Source organism: Microtus oregoni, unplaced genomic scaffold, assembly GCF_018167655.1.
Source record: "Microtus oregoni isolate MIOR12 unplaced genomic scaffold, Mior012 000000F_ref0000247, whole genome shotgun sequence".
Lineage (NCBI taxonomy): Eukaryota > Metazoa > Chordata > Mammalia > Rodentia > Cricetidae > Microtus > Microtus oregoni.
This window is the reverse complement of record NW_024543059.1, coordinates 63,313,845-63,333,628: the sequence shown is the minus strand read 5'-3', so window position 1 is coordinate 63,333,628 and position 19,784 is coordinate 63,313,845. Positions and strand designations below refer to the sequence as shown.

Below are 19,784 nucleotides of genomic sequence, written 5' to 3'. Positions count from 1 at the left end.
CTCAAGCTAGACTGTGGGATTGCTGTAGAGAGACAAAAGCTCACTCTGTCTACCAGCAAGAGCCACTCACCAGCAAGATATATAGTGCATACCAAACCCACAAGGCCCTCAAGTTCCCCCCGCCACCCTAATCTTCCAGGTCGTTCCAATTCACAAGGGAGAGAGAGAGAGAGAGAGAGAGAGAGAGAGAGAGAGAGAGAGAGAGAGAGAGAGAGCTGCATCTACCGGTGCCCTTCCCTCTGTTCCCGAGAGACAGCCCTCTCAGTCTGCCCCTCTCCTCTCTGCCCTGAGAGGTAACCATGACTGCTCTGGACTTTCCCGAAGGTCTCTGGCTATACTTTTTCTCATTCCCTATAACAAAAATCTCCCCACTCATGGATCCGTCCGCTCAAGGGCTTCCCAGCGTCCTTACAGTCAGTTCCTTAATGATCACGCCAAAATACGGAAGAGGCTCGCTGTGCCAAGGGCAACGCATCCAATCAAAGTCTGATTTTGCTCTTTCCTTCCAAGCCTGATCGCAACGCTCAGTCACTCTTATACCCGCCACCGCCTCGACTTCTTTAAAAGCAAGAGGAAGAAAATCTAAACCCCAAGCTGAGCTCTTAACAGAAACTCACTTTTCGATTCTCTCCCTTCCTCCCCGCAGCCCGCCACCGCCCCGCCCAGGCCCCGAAGCAGTGCCTGGACCTCTTCTTTTTTCCCTTAGTCCCGGTTTCCTCCTTAGAGTCCAGGTGTCTTCCATTTTCGCTCTCGCCTCCTCCGCCCATCAGGTCTTGTATCACTTTACAGTTCCGAAGGAAGGGTTTCGTCTCCCTCCTCTCGCCCTTTAGATGGGACAAATAGACACCTACAAGCCCTTTTGTACACAGCACAGGAGGAGCGACTTCCACAGTCTCTCACCAGAACCCGCTCCAAATTCACTCTCCGTACCCACAGACCAACTCAGTCCTGACCCAGCCAGTAGTACACACCCATTTCAGTCCAGACACGCATCCGAGGCCACGCCCCACTCCCCCAGACTGGCTGCTTCATTCACACTCTCACTGAGCGCTCCGGGATTGGAGAACCCCGCAGCCAATCCGTACCCTTATCCCGATGCCAGGGGCCAATCCCCAGCCAGATCCAGGCGCCGCCTCCACCCTGCCCCCTTCACCTTCCAGGAGGGTCCCTGCTGCACCGTGCTGCAGCTGGAACCCCAAGTGAATTTCTCCGGGACCCGCCCCCTCCGCGCCACTTCACGACCTCCGGACTGAGGCCAGGGTCGATTCGAACCCGACGATCGAGGTGAGTGGGCGCGGGACGTGGTGCGCGGTGACGCGGCCCGGGGAGTACGGAGTTTGCAGAGCCGGGAACCATAGGGAGAGCAGCGGGCTGGGTCCTGGCCGGACCACAGTGGAGACTACGGGATCAACCTTGGGGTTGACACAGTGGTCTTTGGAGAAAGAAGGGCTCCGAGATAACTTGACCTCAGTCCTCTCTTGTCTCTTTTACTCCGGATTGTGTAAATTGATGTATTTAGAACGCATTCGTGAAAGGATAACACTGACTCCAGGTCTTCCTTGATAGATTTTTGGTTTTTTTTGAGGCAGTCTCCTGTTCTCGAAGTAATTATGTAGCAGAGGGCGATCTTGCACGTTGTATCCTCCTGTCTTCTCCCCGTGATAGAATTACACGACTGCTGGTTTTATTCGGTGCCTGGGTTAGAACCTAGGGCTTTGCCAGGGACAGGTAAGCACCCTACTCATTGAACTCCCTCTCCAGTCTGGGTAACCGACAGTTCAAGGTTGAAAAGGGAAACCGAAGCAGTTAAACCCGAAGAGTGAGTCTGTCTTTCCCAAGGGTTTCAAAGATAAAAAAACAACCTTATCAGTCATATCTGAAGGCCCAGCATTCCTGCAGACCTGAGCCTCCAGCCACTGTTTGGTGTCCCCCTCCGTTCCACCTTCCACCCGAGGGCTCCTCAGCACCACCTGATGGGTCGGTGACACCTGGGAAGCTTGCAGACAGCGCAGCCAGTCGGGTTTAACTCTGTTGAAGTTTTTGCCAGTGTGCTGTATCCCAACTCCAACATCGAGCGGCCACACAGCTTCTCTTGGGAGAAATTTGTCATCACGTGAATCCCACTTCCCCCACAGCGTTCAAGCCACTTTTGAATGGTGCCGCATAACTCATGCTGATAAACTTTAAATTTTTCCGTGCTTCCTGTCATTTCCGGCTCTTTGGATTTTCCAGGCCAGGACCTTGTCCACCTGCCTATGTTGCAATTAGTGAACTTTATAAACATTCTGGAAGCCAACTAGCAGGTATGGTGTGTGGTGAAAGCAACTGATACCTGCTCATTAGCACACTTTTTAACGGGTGCCTGGGATAATCTTTCCTGAGCTTGCAGGAAGATTCTGGACTTTGTCAAATTCACTAAACTCTAAGCATCCTTTATATATGTGTAACTCATAAGGGACAGCTGTGTAACATGGGAGTTAGAAAAATTTAAGTCCAGAGCGCTAAAAGTTAAACATTTCTAACCTGAGTTTGAATGCTTTGCCTACCTTTGAGAGTTGCATTTTGCCTTTAATAATTCACCTTGAATCTGTAGGTTGTTCACCGTCTTCCTTTGGAATCAGTCTGCTCTAGAGATGATAAAATTGCAATTTGATTTTCTGCTGGTCATATGGATCAGGTTGTATAACTGTGTACAATGATTGGGCAGGCGGGGTCACTGATTGGCAGTCTTCTAGTTTTGTCCCTAAACCTCATGCCAGCTACCTTTTTACCTCCAGCTTCATGACATCGGAATGCATCGGTTTATTTAGTCTATTGGTGAATATCAATATACAGTGTTAATTGCGTTGGAGCAAAACCACATTTATTTAAACAGCAGAAGCCATCTTGAGGTCATGGTACCGGGAGGATCAGGAGTTCAAGGTCATCCTCAACCGCCGAGTTTGAGAAGAGCTGGGCTACATGAGACCATATCTCAAAAATTAAAAAATGAATAGGAAAGCTGGGATTAAAGGTGTGCACCACCACATCTGGCCTAAAAGCTTTATATTTAATTTAGATTATCTTTATAGCGCTCCAGTTTTAAATGACTTAAGCATTGTTGATCTCAATAAAAACATCAGTGGGTCTGAGAAAATTTCTCAAAAGAATATTAGTATTTATTTGGGAATTGAAGCACCCCACGAGGGGAATGCAGTGCCATAGAAACCTACAGACACATTCATATTCAAATAGGGATTCAAGGGGAGAGATCTTTAGGGCTTTTTTTTTATAAGGTGCTGGGATTAAAACTTGCCTGTGCTAGGCAAGTACCCTACGACTGAGCTGTATTCCAGTCACTCAGTATTTTTAAACAGGCTTGCTGTGTAGCCCAGGCTAGCCACAAACATATGACCCTCCTGCCTAATTCTTAGGAATGCTGGGATTACAGATATACCACGCCCAGCACACATGGGGAAGTTTTTTTTAAAAAAAAAAAACACAACCCCAAGGAGGATCGCATAAAATACTTTGAAGCACTAATCCTTGTTGTGGAATATTCCTTTACACTGTGTGAAGATATGTCACAGTGTTATTATGGTTTAATAAAAAACTGAACATCCAATAGCTAGGCAAGACTTTTAGCCGCAGAGGATGCTGGCAAGCAGAAGGGCAGGGATGCCAAGACACAGAGCAGGCAGCATGAGCTTTACAAAGTAAAGGATTGTAGATTAAAAGAAGTGAATTATTTTAAGTTAAAAGAGCTACTTAGAAACAAGCCAAAGATATCGACCAAGCTTTCATAATTAATAATAGGTCTCCATGTCACTACTGGGGAGCCAATGGTCCTGATAAAAAATCCGCCTGCAAATCCGTTGACATTACCTTGGTCCCAAGTTGAACACTCTATTGCTTGTGTATAAGATTTCAGTGTCCTTTCTGTGAGCCTGTGCTAGTCTTTTGTGCTAACTGTTATCAGGCACAAACCTGTAACAACTGTAGCTTTATTACCTCCCATTTTGTATTCGTAATTTTGTGCTGGTTGACATAAGTGACCCCCATCTTTATTCTAATCACTTGCATATTTCCTTTGCAGTGTATAGTTTTATAAGATACAGAAGAATAGCATTAGGATGATTCCAGAAATGAATAATATAGAATAGAACAAGAATCCAAGAGGCAGGAAGGGAAGGAAGTTAGGTGAATTGTCAGAAATATGTTCCACACTGGTGAGATGGCTCAGCAGGTGAATATGCTTGCTGCCAAGCTTGACAGCCTAAGTTGGATCTCTCTTCTGAGCTTCACATGCGCACACACACATATCTACCTCACAATAAATAAGTGCAATTTTAAAGCTTTTACTGTGTTTATATTTACATATAAGCCTGTCCTCTGCCTCCGGGTAACTGGTGGTGACGTAATTGACACATGACTCCCACATGATTCCTTTTTCAATGTTTCTTTTCTCTAGCATGTTTTTGGCCCAGAGAAGGCTCTCTTCCCTTGGCAGCCAAGCAAAGCATCTAAAGACAATTTATTCTTCAAACGTCCTTGGATTCTCCACTTCTGCTGTAGGTATTCCTTATCACAGACAGACAAATTATTGTATATATTTTCTCATGTTGGGGTTTGGAGACAGAGAGATGATGGGAAGGGAGCTTTCTGGATCATGCAGGGGTGAGCTAAGGTTCCAGCTAAACAGTAATGGCATTACGGTTGTTTGTCAAAGATATATATCAAATGAGTAGGGTGATTATGGGGTAAGGTCTGGGACCTATTTTGAAATCACTCAGTGGTCAATGAAAGAGAAGGGCTGTGGGATCATGGCATTGTCAAATTCGTACTCTCATGTGAATGTGAGCATTTGGTATCAGGCTGAGTTTTCTCTAATTGTCCTTTTCATGAGCCGAAAATGGTAGAATGTTAGGTGCTTGGTGCTGTTCACCCTCATTCCAGCCTCCCAACCCTTACTATGTCAATTTTTGAAAGTTCTAAAAGTATAATTGACTTTCAAATCTTATGACTTCTACCTCATGAGCATCTTGAATTTCCCTTCCCCCATACATAAAGACTGAATCCAAGTGATTGTGATCACCCAATAATGGTGATTATACAAAACTATAATACTAAAAGGTATGAGCTGGGTGTAGTGGTGGGGCATATCTTTAATCCTGACTCTTGGGAAGCAGAGACAGGAGGATCTCTGTGAGTTCAATGTCAACCTGATCTACACAGAGAGTTCCAGGACAATTAGAGGCTACATGGAGAGACCCTGCCTCAAAAAAATAAACAAGAACAACAAAAGTGTGCGTGATAGTTAGATTACATGTATGTTTACATGTATGACTCACACTAAGATATGCTGATCCTTAAATCTGGAATATTCTTAGGAAGAAAAATGTGTCTAAATGAATTTCATCTACATCTCAGGCAAGAATCACCAACAGGGCATTATTCAAACCTGCTGACTACTTGGCATACAATCCACTACCACCAGCAGCAGCAGCACCCCACCACCAGCAGCAGCGGCACCCCACCACCACCACCACCACCCCATCAGCAGCACCTCCACCACCAGCACCAGCACCCCCAAGCAATGGGATGACTGAGTGACATGTTGACTCTGGACTTAATTTTTAACAACTACCATTTTAAGGACTGACCCTGTCACAGAACATTTTCACAATTCATCAGAAGTTTTGCATTAAAAATCACAGCAAGGTTGTGGGAGGGTCTGGAGAGGTGGCTCAGCCTTAGGAGCACTTGCTACCCTTGCAGAGGGCTAAGAATTCACTTCCCAAATCAGACCATTCACAACTGCCCATAACCCACCAGGCATCTTATATCCTTTTCTAACCTCTGCAGGCAACTGCATGCAGGGACACATATACACACACACTCTACACACACACACACAGTACACACACACCAAACACACACGCGCACAGACACAGACCAACTACACACATACACACACTACACACACACACATTAATAGAAACCTTAAATTGTCATCCTATTGGAGGATGGCAAAGCACACTGAATGGTGTTTGAACAGCAACAATGGGCAGTTCAGGGTATCAGAGAGCGCCTGTGCCAGCCAGGATGTTTGCTATAAACTGTAGTCACTGTGTAGCCCAAACTGGTCAGAAACGTGGTAGGTAGACCAGGCTAACATCAAATTTGTATTGATCCTTTTTCTTCAACCTCCAACACTGTCAGATTACAGGAATGAGCCCCAAATCCAGTTTAGAAATAATTCCGTATAAGACAGAGCAACTAAGTATGTATTGCTTAAAAGCTTTAGTTAAATCACACACCTCTGCGTTAGGTATAATCTGCTCATTCTTAAATCTTAATTCAGATAGCCCCCTGAATTTTACATTCAGTTTTCCATCATTGTGGGAGCAGTCTGTGGTTTTTCTGCCATCTAGTGGCCAAATAAAGCAATCCATCTGGTTTTCTGAATTTGCTGCTAATACCTTGGAAGAGCTCAAATCTGTGACATAGTCTTGTTAGTGTTTGCTTGAGGAACATTTTTTTACACAGAGAGAAAGAAGGCATCATTTTAGAAGACCCTGACAACCTTTCAAATCAGTTCTGTCTAGATACAACAACCTAGAGCTTTCTCATGAGAACTCAGTGATCATTTATTTGCTGTAGGGATTTACAATGGAGTCCCTGCCTCAACAACCACACAGCATCTCCATCACCCTGAAAACATTCTCCATGTCTCTCTGTGGCCTTACCTTGTGGTGCTGGGAATTGAACCCAGAGCCTTGCAGACTCTTCCACTGAGATATAAGCCATTTGCTTATATTTTTTATACATACAATGACTTTAAGTGTAGCATATCTGGGAATCCTTCCTCCTTGCTATTCATGCTAGCTCAGTGTGTGGGTGTGCCTGTTTGCTTTTCTTTTTTCCCCTTTGATAGGCTTTGTATTGTTTCAAGGTTTAGGTGTCTATGAATAACCTTGCTAAGGACACTTGTAAAAAGCCATTGATTGTAGATGTATGTCTTCATTCTTTTGTAAACACCTCACAGTGATATATATGGCTGATTTTTAAGCACCTTTAATAATATTTACAATATGTTTAGTTTTTAGGTCACTGCCAAGTCATTTCTCAGACTGCCTTGGCCCCTTTATTTTCCCACCAGGGTTCAACACTATCCCAGTTGCCCTCTGTCTCTGTCAACACTTAGTATCTAAACATCTTAATGGATACATCACAGTGTCACGTGATTTTAATTCTCATATCCCTTATAATTGTGTGGCCTAATGTGCTCTGGAGACAGATTTGAGTGCTCCAATTTTCCGTCCTTCTATGATAGTGAATTTGGGGAGTGTAACTGCATTTGGTCTCATGTGACAGGAAGCAGAAATGAGGCAAAACCCTGTGGGGTTCAAGTTCCCCTCCATCACCTGTGAGCTGAAGGTAACGATTTTCCTTTTCTTTTTCTCCAGTAGCATGAGCCCTTCGTTTCGTTCCTTCTCATGTCAAAGGGGATGTAAGGTCTGGGAGCTTCGATTGCCAATGGCATCTTATATGCTGGGGGAGTCCTCTGCCCTTAATAATGTCCCAGTGCCATCCTGAGAGTCCCAGATTTCACAGAAGCCTGAGTGACAGCCAAGAACTTCACAAAAGAAACCACAGCATAGGTTGGGGGGTGGCGTAGTGTTTGAGTATAACTTTCCAGTGTGTATTAAACAAAGACATTTAGGAGGTAGTATTAATACTAAGGAGTGAAGGGAGCCCTAAGTGCCATCACTGTGACCTTCGAAGCATCAAAATATAAAAGCTAAGTAAAATAAAGGCACGGCAAAATATATATGCACGTGTGTATGTGCTCTCACGCAGTGTATATAATGTTGCTGTTTCTATTTTCGGCCTCTCTTGTCCTCTAGTAGTTTTTGGCCATCCCCTTGCCTGCTCTGGGTAAAGACTTGCTTAATAACTCCTACTACACAGATTTGACAGCCTTGACTTCCTCAGCTTCTGCCCCTCCTTTGGGAGGCTTTTTATGTACCTGTCTCATCTCACCTACATGTGTTAGGTCTTGTGGGACAAGTCCTTAAAGTGTATGCACCTGGAACTTGGTGTTGCAGGCTCTTGTAATTCCTCTCATTTTAAGAACTTGCTTTGTTGAAGCTTTTCCTTTTCTTTGCAAAACTCGCCACCTCGCGGTGAAGCAGTAGAGCAGCACCCTTTCCCTTCAACCTAATGGAAGATTACCTTGTGATCTGGATGGTAACTCTGTGTAATCTGTATATGCCATGCATAAAATCAAACTGATGGAGAACTGCACATCACATGGTTAGCTGCATTCAAAGATCATACTAGACCTATAGATGTTCTCTTATATATCTGGGAGTTCATTCTAACCTCCTGGTGCTGAGTCTACCCCAGGAAAACGGGTTTTTGTGTGTGTTTTTCGACGCAGGTTTCTCTGTGAAGCCCTAGCTGTTTTGTAACTCGCTCTGTAGATCAGGCTGTCCTCAGACTCAGAGATCTGCCCACATCTGTCTCACAACCACCATTTGCATCTGCAAGTGAGTCTGGCTGTCCTCACTGTGCAGTGTGACATGACCTTTGTCACTGTAAAGACACAACCCTCACCTCAAAGGTGATAAGAGATAACACTTATTTGGGAGCCAAGTATGAATAACCATGGAACACAGATTCAAGGTACCCCAAAGAACGTGTTCCGGTGTGGTGATAGTCTGATGAATCTTTTATGGTAATGAACTGAGAGAGATTAATTCTATAAGTTCTATGACTCTAGAGAACCCTGTCTAACACAGCTAGTCAATTGATTTACTCTCGTTGTTCTAACAAAGCAAATGCTTAAGAAATTAGATTTTTGTTTTGTTTTGTTTTGTTTCCTTCACTGCCTTTGGAGGCTGAGAAGGCTGAGCACATTGTAAACAGGAACACTTCGTCCTAAGGAAACATCTTCCTTGGCTTCCAGTGATTTCTTGGGGATGTTGGCATCCTTGTCTTATACACAAATCCCTTAGCCTTGGCCATGCCCTTTACACAGGCTCTCTCTGTGTGTCCTCTTAAATGAGGAACCCATGGGCCAAAGTAGATGTGAGCCTCCCCAAAAGACCTTTTTGAACTATCACTTATGCAATGGGCCTATTTCTTTCCTGTCTTTTCCAGACAAATCTTTGTTTTAATTCATTATGTAAGTGTTTTGTCCACAAGAGGGTGCTGGATCTCCTGGGACTGGATTACAGACAGTTTTGATCCACTCATGTGGGTTTTGGGAATCAAACCTGGGTCCTTTGGAAGAATAAACAGTGCTCTTATCTCCCAAGCCAGTGAGACCCCAGTGACTCTGTATCTGTGGACACATTCTGAGTACTGAGAGTTAGGACCGCAAGCTATGTAATTGAGAGGGACCAAATTCAACCTGTAACAATGCCCTGTCTGATCTTCGCTGTAGGACGACCACTGCTACTTGAGAAAGTTCCAGCATTTCTACTGTGAAGAACACAATTCTCCAGTGCCTGTTTACTTTCATTTCTAATGATTCTCATTATGTGTTATGGGGGTACCCTTATGCTTTTTCCCTTGGGAAACTTTTTTTCAGGTTTTGAAATATGAAAAATGTATAAAATGGCAACCTCTTTAAACAAAATAACTCTTTGGAAAAAATCCCCACCACCATGGGACCATATAGGGTGATAACCCTGCCTATCCCTTCACAAGTTAACACCAAGCTGCTAGAAAGTTTAGATGAGTAACATATGCTTGATAAATAAGATATATTTGATAATCAAGATTTATAGATTCCTAAGGTCTACTCATGCTGTGGGATTCCCCTCTGTATGCTATGAATATGTTTTATTACCATTGGTTATTAAAGAAGCTGTTTTGGCCAATGGCTTAGTAGAATAAAGTCAGGTGGCAAATGGGAACAGGACATAGAGAGAAAACAGGCAGAGTCAGAGAGATACCATGTAGCTGCTGAAGGAAAAAGGTATGAGCTGCCAGTCACAAACTTCCTGGTAGGCTATAACCTCGTGGTGATACACAGATTAATAGAAATGGGTTAATTTAAGATTAAAGGATTAGCTAGAAACATGCATAAGCTATTGACCAAACAGTGCTGTAATTAATATAGTATCTGTGTAATTATTCAGGTCTGGGTGGCCTACGTGTCTGCCCACATACTCAGGTTCACAGTAATATTTCTACCCTCATCTTTGCTCACTTTAAACTTTAGTTATTTGAATATACTAAGTCATATTTAAAAAACTTCAATATTCCATATTAGAGAAAGTCCTTTTCCCAAGGTCAGGCATTTAGATGAGAGCCCTCATTTTCTCAGGGGCGTGGAGAAACTTCCTTAAAAGGGAGTTATTTTTATCTCTGGCTAGAGGAACTTGGGACCCTTCTATTAACACGTGGCTGGTGCCTATTAACTTGTGAAGGTCAATGCTAGCTTCCTCAACCCCTAATCAGAAGCCACACCCCAGCTCACAGGCCCCCTTGCTCCCATTGAATCTTTTGTGCAATAAAGTAGCAATCATCCCAATTCACCTTCAGCTTGGGTCAATGTCCTTCCCCTCGCCCACTCCACACCTCCACTTTGGGACCTAATCCCCATGGGAGCTGGACTCCCACAGCTTTAGTTAGTCATTTCCACAAGCACTACTGCTTCCTCTCCTCATCAGTCCTATAACCTGGCTCCGTGGCTCAACTGGGAAGTATTGGATCCCCGGTTATTGGGGAAGTAATAAGTCAAATCAAACAGAATTAGTAAATCCAGATTCAATCAACAGAGCAGAGTGAGACAACTCCCAGGTAACTCTCAGGAAGGCATGAGATCTATGGAAGATCTGTGGGCAAGGTCTTAAATACCATATAGGTGGTCTTGAGCAGTTCTGGGGGAAGAGCTGCCAGTGGTGGGCTGTCTCAGGGGCGGGGTCTGGAACAGGAGTGGGGCTGGGCAGAGCTTCCCAACATCAACCATGAAATCACTATGACAAGAAAAAAATGTATAAACAGAAGAGATGTGTATATATCCAAGCAGGGTCTTCTAAAATCGATCTCTTTGTTTTAAAGTAGTCTGTGCTCTTCACAGAGGCTGACTTATGTCTCAGGATGAATGACATGGAGCAGAGCGACAGCTGAGTTTAAATGCGCGTGTGGTGTAAGCAAAAGGAAACCTTTATAATTCTATGCTGTTAATGTATCAGGGCTGGAGAGACTGTTCTGAGATTAAGGCACTGGATAGGGTATTCTCAAGGCCAAAGAAAAGTTACATGAAAGAAACAGAAGACAGGATAGACTTGGGAGGTCTGTCTGGTCATGCCCAAGCAGCCAAACAGCCCAGAGTTTACTTCAGAACTTGCTTAGCAGAACAAAGCACAGCACAGATGGTCAGTCAGTATCCAACCACAAGACCATTCCTGTCCTTGAGTGAGCAGCCTCCTCTCCAACACGTGCTTGCTGCTCGGAAGCAGCCTCACTTTCTATCTTGATGTTCCTGAGGTTTATCATCAGCAGTATACTCTCTAATTGATAGAGTGTTCTTTTCTCACCGGCTAAATCAGAAGTCTCTCACAGCCCTCAAGGCTATTGGAAAAAGTAGAGCAGGCAAGCTTGAATTCAAAGAACTTCCTTAAGTCAAAAATGGCTCCAAATGGAAACTGGGCCATACGTGGGCTCCCACAGTACTCCGTGTCTGTATTGTCTATGGCACCCCATAAAAACTTTTCGTTTTCAGTTTGCAGGGGAACAGTGCATGCAGGAGGGTGCACATGCCGACGAATGGGTATTTGGAGGCTCAGTGTCAATGCTGGGTATCTTTCTCGGTTGTGCTCTACCTTATTTTTGAGGCAGGGTCTCTTATTGATTTTGTCTGGAGTTCACTGTGTGAGATGTCTTGGCTGCACTGGAGCCCCTGGAACCATCCTATCTCCGTCCCCCAGTCTTGGAGTTACAAGCCAGGAGAGAACCTGCCTTCTACATGGGTGCTTGGGATACGAACTCAGGGCCTCATGCTTACCCAGAAAGTGATTTGCCCACTAAGCCATTTCCCCAGCCCTGCTTTTATTTAAATATATAAATCTACTTTGCATTTCTGATCACGTGCTGAGTGGATCATTAAGTTCTCAACACATTTTCAGAAAGAGGCAAAAATGCCTTTGTTAAAAATATCCTTTTCTGTTCTGCGAGGTCTTTTGAGTTTTATAATTGTATTCTCTAGAGTAGCATCGTGTTCAGGTGGGACTTCATCAAAATGCTGTTCTAGAAGTGTGTTAGCCTCCAGAGAATTTATTCATGATTCCTTTCACTGGAGTTTCAAAGATTACAAATAGGAGACTGAGAAAGCTATTTCTATGGTATCGTTATTGGAAATAGAATAAGAACAATGTTCTATTTAATAACCATTATCATTATCTCTCTTCCAGATTGAATTAAAATTGCTTTAATATTCTATTATAAAATTCCTTACAAATACGCTGTCAATCATTTTTCTTATTTCCACCAGGCTGCTAGCAATGAACTCAACGCTAATTTAATACTTTTGAGAAATAGTCAAAATATAACTTTTGAATTGAAAGAACTGAAATAGTGTGTATGGTATGGTAATTATAACTTCTAATATTTTCCTACTACAGTCTTAGCTTGCTTGCTTGGTGTTAGCAGACCTAATGGGAATGACTGCTATATTTTAAGCTACAACTTACAGTCATATTTCTTAGAAGGTCTTAGTATGTGAAAACCAGTAGAAGGTAATGTTAAGTATGGGCTGTCGAGAAAGGTCATGGGCTCAAATCTTGGGATGAACCTGTTTGAGATTGTTTTACAAGTATTGCTAGATGTAAAAAGTTCTTTTCTTCTCCATCTTCGTGGCACCTCAGTTTTGCTCATGCATAAATGGGGTTCATAATGCTACATAGGGCTGATGTGAATGTTAAAATTTTAGTCACGTAGAGCACGCAGAATGGTGCCCAATAGATAAGCATTGCTTCATAGTGTTAGCATCAGTATCCGTAATTGAGCAGTGTAGAACCATTTATTGAGTTCTTCCTGTAGGCCATAGGAGGAGCTTCCTTATAGAACTATGGATGTATAATGTTATGCAAACTTCATGGCATGGCTCAAGATTCTCTTGAAATCTTTTCTGTTGGTGTTATGATTGAGCTCTAGAGTCTGTTTCAAGACTTTAAATTGATTAGCTCTTCATGCTGGGGTGGGTTTTTGTTCTTGAGTGTAAAGATATGAGGGCCACAAGGAAAAACTTTCTGTAGAACAGTAGGAAAGAGTTGACAATTCCTTAGAATTTTGCACTGGGTTCTAAAACTTCTTTGCGTGGTACCATTTACAAGGTAACAGAAGACAAAAGGAAGAGAGGCCCATTGTTACTGGCCTCTTTGAATTTTGAATAAAGAATTAAAAGAAGCTTTCAATATTTATCTTTCAGAAAATGGCTTTGAAATTCAAAAATGCCAAACGAATCGAAGGCCTGGACAGCAATGTGTGGTGAGTGTCTTAGACGAATGATCATGTCAGGTTTCCTGTGTCCCTTAAATTGGGTTTTAGCTTCAGCCACAATCCAATAATGAAACCTTTCATTTAATCCCCCCATTAATTAAGCTTGAATGGGAAGATGCTGGTCCCTGGGCTAGCACTGGATACATAGCCGAGGATATCTTAAACTAAGTTTGACTGATGCTTTCATGAAATTGACAACAGTTTCCTTTTCTTTGTTTCTTGAAGTAGGGCCTTGCTATGTATGTAGCCCAGGCTGGCCTCAAACTTTTGAGCCTCTTGCTTCAGCCTTCCCTCCTGGGATTACATTTACAGGCATTAATATACCTACATACAAATATGACTCAAATATGAATGTTGTTAAATTGAGGTCTCTAAGGAATATAGGGTCATTTTTTCAACCATCATTTGCTAGATAAATTCATTCTGTGGGTGGTAACGTTTTTGTTGGGAACCCATTGTGTTTCATCTCTAAGACAAAGTCCTATTTTTTTGGTTTTATAATGAGAACATATGATATTTTCTGTTTGTTTTTCAAAACAGTATTTCTTTTTGTAGCCCTGGCTGTCCTGGAACTCACTCTGTAGGCAAGGCTGGCCTTGAACTCAGAGCTCCAACTGCCTCTACCTCCCAAGTGCTAGAACTAAAGGCATGGGTTACCACTGCCTGATCACATATGATAATTAAGCTAACTCTATAATTTCCTAATTTTAGTTATTTCCTTTTTTAATCAGGGTTGAATTTACTAAGTTGGCTGCAGATCCTGCTGTTGTGAATCTTGGACAAGGCCTTCCAGATATATCCCCTCCTTCATATGTAAAGGAAGAATTATCAAAGGCTGCATTAACTGATAACCTGAATCAGTACACAAGGGGCTTTGTGAGTCTATTGGGACCATGTGGGGCATACACTGATACGTCAAGCTGGGGTGTGTGTGTGTGTGTGTGTGTGTGTGTGTGTGTGTATACCACTCCTCCTTAAAGGATCAACTGTCCCAATCTGGAAACTCAGAAGCCCCTTGTCCTTACCTCTTGGGATGAATCCCCCAACTTCCAGCCTTTCACAGTCCTGTTTTGGCCCTGCATTGACTGTTATTCTGAAATTGTTTTGTCTTTATCTTTAATACAACAGGGTCATCCACCACTTGTGAAAGCTCTGTCCTGCTTATATGAAAAAATTTATCAAAATCAAATTGACCCAAATAAAGAAATCCTCGTGACAGTGGGAGGATATGGATCTCTCTTTAATGCCATCCAAGGATTGGTTGACCCGGGAGACGAGGTGAGTAATGAACACTGTCCTAACACCCAGTGCTTCTGTCCCACGTTGGAACCTTCTCCTCATTTTGTTCCTTTCTCTCAATCGGTTTTGAGGTCTAGTGGTGGTACATTCAAGCCAGCCTTGAATGTAGACTGGGATAATTACCATATAACTATAGCACACATAATGATACTGCATCTTCCCAGTGTCCAGAAGATTTAAGCCGTCCTGGTGTCTGTCGCCCAGAGTTCAGCCTTTTTCTGTAATCTGCACCTCAGTTCATTCTCACGGCTCTTTATTGGATAGAAGTGGGAATAAGATGGTACAGGCTCTTGAGTTTTGCTTTGTTTTTCTTTTCATGTGTTATTATGTCTGCGATATTTGTTCGCTTTGTAAAGTTCTTAGTTAATTGGCTAGTTTGCTTTACTGTTTTTGAGACTAGCCCAAGCTGACCTAACTTCATATGTGGTTGGCATGCACACCCACCTCCACACACAGAGACACATACACAGATTCAATAAAAACCTTAGACTGTGTGTGTTTGTAAACAAGCTTATATTCTTCCATCTAGAGGTAGCAATCATGTGAATTTATTCAACTGGCCTTTTAAAAAAGGAGAACTATAGACACAAATATAGCACTGTTATTTATACATGCAAAAGGTAAAAAAATAATTCTTAAATTTAGGGAACTCTCAACATTAATGTAAGAGCAAAAATTAAAATTATATGACATTTTCATGAAATTGGGTTAGGTTTAAAAAAATATATAAAAGCATGAGCTGGAGAAGTGGCTCCCTGGACTGGCAAGGGGGCTCATATGATAAAGCCGTTTTCTGCCAAGCATAATTTGATCTCCAGAATCCACATGATAGAATAAGATAACCAAAAGCTGTTCTCTGGCTCCCGCATGTGGCCCATGGTGCACACAAGAGCATGTACACAACAAGTAAACAAATAAGTGTAAAAAAAATGGTATAAAAGCTAGGCAAGTGTGGTGGCACATGCCTGCCATCCCAGAACACGGGAGGTTAAGCCAGGGGTTGGAGGTCAGTCAGGGCTAGAAAAGATCTTATTTCAGTGGAAGGAAGGAGATGGTCTTAGTTACTTTTCTATTTCTGTGACAAAATATCATAACCAAGACAGTTTACAGAAGAGAACATAATTGGGAGTCTGCTTAGATTCAAGGGTGAGAAGAGACCATAGCCATCATGGCAGAGAGCATGACAGCAGGCAGGCAGACAGTCATGATGCTGGAGCAGTGGTGAGAGACTTCATGTTGAAACAACAGCCATGAGCCAGAGGGAGGGCCGAGTGGAATGCAGTGGGCTTTCTATCTGTCTGTCTGTCTGTCTGTCTGTCTGTTTGTTTGTTTTTTGAAACAGGGTTTCTCTGTAGCTTTTTGGAGTCTGTCCTGGAACTCTCTCTGTAGACCAGGCTGGCCTCAAACTCACAGAGATCCCCCTGTCTCTGCCTCCCTACATCCGCTGCCTCTGCCTGAGATTAAAGGTGTGCACCACCCCCACCCAGCTGGAGTGGGCTTTTGAAACACCACTAATATACCTCCTGCAACAGGGCACACCTCCTAATCCTTTCCAAACAGTTCCATAAACTAGGGCCCAAGCGGGCAAACATGAGCCTGCGGAGCCCTTCTCAGTCAAACCACCACAGAAAAAAAAGAAAGGCAGAACTTCTAGATTGAGTCTGCAGGCTGGGGTGTGATGGCAGCAGACAAGATCAGTCCCTCCATCTGAAGCTGCAGCAAGGGAGGTTGGAGGGGAGTTTGAGAGGTGAGAAATCTGATCCAAGGGCTGAGAGGAAAAGGTGCCAGACATCACATACCTGGGGCGGAGGGGCTGTGGGCATCACACAAGAACAATAGCATCCACTCTGACCCCTGACTCAATTGTTCACTCTCAACATACTGTCTCCAATTAGCACTCCACTCTAGAAACGAGCACAATGTCATTTCCTGAAATCCTGCTCCTATCACTGTCTGGTATATCAAGTTCCTCCTGCATTTTGTTTTCTAACTTGAAATACAAGAGAAAAAAAAATACCCTTACTGGTTTTGCTCAGAACATACTTTTGAAAATATGATGAGCAGTCCAGGCACCAGATAAATCTGGGTGTGCATCTATAATAATTGGCAATTTTGAATGTCCCCACTGTAAGCCTCTCTGTAGATCTCCCAAGAGACCAAGCACTCCATCTCTGACTCCAAGGATGCCTTTATATCCAGGGTCTTTTGCACTCAGACGTTCGCTCCATGAAGACCGAGCCTGTCTTTTTCGTTGCTGTATTTTGTCACTTGGCACAGCGCCTCTGACATAGAGGCACCACGTTCCGGAGGTGAATTGCTGGCTGATACCCTGTGTTCTTGTTTCTTTTATCTCAGGTGATCATAATGGTGCCTTTTTATGACTGTTATGAGCCCATGGTGAGAATGGCCGGAGCAACGCCTGTGTTTATTCCCCTGAGATCTGTAAGTCCCCAGACCATCCGCTGGCCCGAAGAATGTTTTAAATTACTTTGTCATTGACGATATAGCTAAGTCTTTTGAAAATAATGAACCCAGGAGCCAAGGTGACTCACTGACTCCTCTGTCAGCCTTACGGTGTCACACCTGGCCCATAGATACAGCTGGCTTCTGGGAAGGAAGAACAGCTGTTAGTTGACAGCGTTCATTGTTTCTTTAAACAGGTGTGTACATAAGACTCAGGGCCTCTGGGTCCTCGAGGTTGAATTAGAGCCTAATTATGTGTGCCTGTGTTCTTCATTAGTCATGTATTCAGTTACCTTTGTCGGGTCTGCCTTTAATCTTCTTCTTTCTTTACTAGGTTGTTTGTAAGACAGTAAACATGAATTAATTCGTTCAAATCACATCTTTATTCTTCATGCTTAGAAACCTACAGATGGGACGAAGTGGTCTAGTTCTGATTGGACATTCAATCCTCAAGAACTGGAAAGTAAATTTAGTTCTAAGACGAAAGCCATTATATTAAATACTCCACATAACCCCATTGGCAAGGTAAGCGAGCCTGAGCCTCTTTGCTTACACAGGCTGGGAGTCCCTGTTTCCTTACGTGTAGTATAACTGGCTTTGCCCTTTCCTTTAATATGTGTAGGTGTATACCAGAGAGGAGCTGCAAGTCATTGCTGACCTCTGCATCAAGCATGACGTCCTGTGCATCAGTGATGAGGTTTATGAGTGGCTTGTCTATACGGGACATAAGCATATAAAAATAGGTACTGATTCGGACGGAGTCTCCAGTCTGAGTGGGTCTGGACACATGCGGAACAAAGGATCCGAGAGGACCCCAGGCCAGCTTTGAAATAGTCTCTGCGATGGGTATCTACGCGCGCACTTACGAGGGGCATTTAGATGGAGCGTGCTTGAGAGATTAAAGCTCAGCTTAGTGAACGGATGTCCCAATGGGGGAAGGGACTTGAGATCACACTGTAAAGCTGGGACGTGAGCAGAGTAGGTCTTTTGCCTATCTTTGGCTCCTTAACAAGAATCCTGCTGTTCCTCAGTATATAAGACACTGGGGACAGAGCTTTTCATGAAGCGGTTTGTGATTGTCCTGAATGAGTTGCCCAAATAACAGCAGGGAATTAAAGAATGGCAAGCTATTGCTCTTCTGTTCCCAGTGGGATTTTGCAATTGCTACTGGGCTACCTCACCCAAATACTGCTGTATCAACTGGGCTGGCCCAAGCTCTCAGCTGTAGAACTGTAAGCTGTGCAGGTAACCTTTGGGTCTTGCAGTCTTTCCGTTGCCTAGAAACACTCTCCCTCTGGTGTCCATGATTCCCTCAGGTCTTTGTTCCCTTCTCAGTCTCCCTCACCTCCAGCATTAGCTTCCTTCACTTTTATTTTGTTTTTCCCTATATCGTTAAACAGAATCTATGCATTTTTCTTCTAATTTCCAGAAGGATGAGATTATTGTTTGTGTTGGTCTCTTCTCAATTCTCATTTTCCACACATGGCAGAAGTGACTCAGCATGACACAAACCAGAGTCAAGAGAGGAAATCCCAATTGAAGAATTTCTGAATCACACAGTCATTTGGCTACCTCCGTGAAAAATGTCTTGATGATATAAGAAGGTGCGCTCCACTGTGGGCAGTGCCATCCTTAGGCTAGTAGTCCTAGGCATTGTAAGGAAAGCAAGTGAGCGTGAGCCCATGGTTCAGCATTCCTTCATGGTTTTTGCTGTGCTTCCTGAGCTGTTAATGAGTCCCAGCGCTGGCTTCTTCAATGATGTGCTGTGACAGCAAAGTGTAAGCCAAACAAACCCGTTCCTCCCCGAATTTGCTTTCGCCCATGACATGAATCATGGAAAATTAGAAAGCAAATTAGAATATTAGACGATCAGATGTCGTTGCTGAGTAAGATGAATAGGAAACATGGAAGCGATAAAGTTGTACACCTGCTTGTGAACAGAAGTTCTGTGTACCATCATTGTTATGGTGGCGCATTATAATTGGCCACAGAGACGGAAGGAGAAAGCAAAGGGCTTGGGGCTTGAGGGGATTAGAACGTAACAAGTCTTTCCTGTCCCTCCTGCCTGCTCCCAAGTCAGAACTCACAGACTTATTATTAATTACGAAAGTTCGGCCGATAGCTTAGGCTTGGATCTAACTAGCTCTTATAATTTAAATTAACCCATTTATATTCATCTTTGTACTGCCACGTGACTTGTAGCTGTTACCTCTCCTCCTCTCTTGATTATTTTCTGTCTCTTGGCTTTTCCTCCTCTTTCTTACCGGTGGTCTCTCTGCCACAAAAGTCCTGCCTAGCTCTTGGGATTTGAACTCAGAACCTCTGAAAGAGCAGCCAGTGCTCTTAACCTCTGAGCCATCTCTCTAGCCCCAATCTTTGAAATCTTAAAATATAAATGGTGTAATTTTTTAAATCAAAGTCTGCATAATAGCTCAGTTTGGCAATATTCATCCTAAAAGAATGTAGAGGATTTCCAAATGTACTGTTTCCTTATAAATGATAAGCACCAGGGAATAGTATAACTG

General features: G+C 43.3%; 1 protein-coding gene across 2 annotated transcripts in view; it reads left to right on the top strand.

Moving 5' to 3' along the window:
• The first annotated feature begins 1,143 nt into the window (after window positions 1-1,143).
• Window positions 1,144-19,784, top strand: part of Kyat3 (kynurenine aminotransferase 3) — a 33,426-nt gene continuing 14,785 nt past the window's right edge. Inside the window, exons 1-8 of one of the 2 annotated variants that reach the window (XM_041650231.1) lie at window positions 1,144-1,284; window positions 4,451-4,550; window positions 13,427-13,485; window positions 14,229-14,373; window positions 14,626-14,775; window positions 17,152-17,238; window positions 17,659-17,784; window positions 17,882-18,002. In XM_041650231.1, coding sequence (XP_041506165.1) covers window positions 4,452-4,550; window positions 13,427-13,485; window positions 14,229-14,373; window positions 14,626-14,775; window positions 17,152-17,238; window positions 17,659-17,784; window positions 17,882-18,002 — 787 coding nt within the window. In that variant the 5' untranslated portion in view covers window positions 1,144-1,284; window position 4,451. The remainder of the gene's footprint in view (window positions 1,285-4,450; window positions 4,551-13,426; window positions 13,486-14,228; window positions 14,374-14,625; window positions 14,776-17,151; window positions 17,239-17,658; window positions 17,785-17,881; window positions 18,003-19,784) is intronic. The other variant, XM_041650240.1, reaches the window with a different exon arrangement.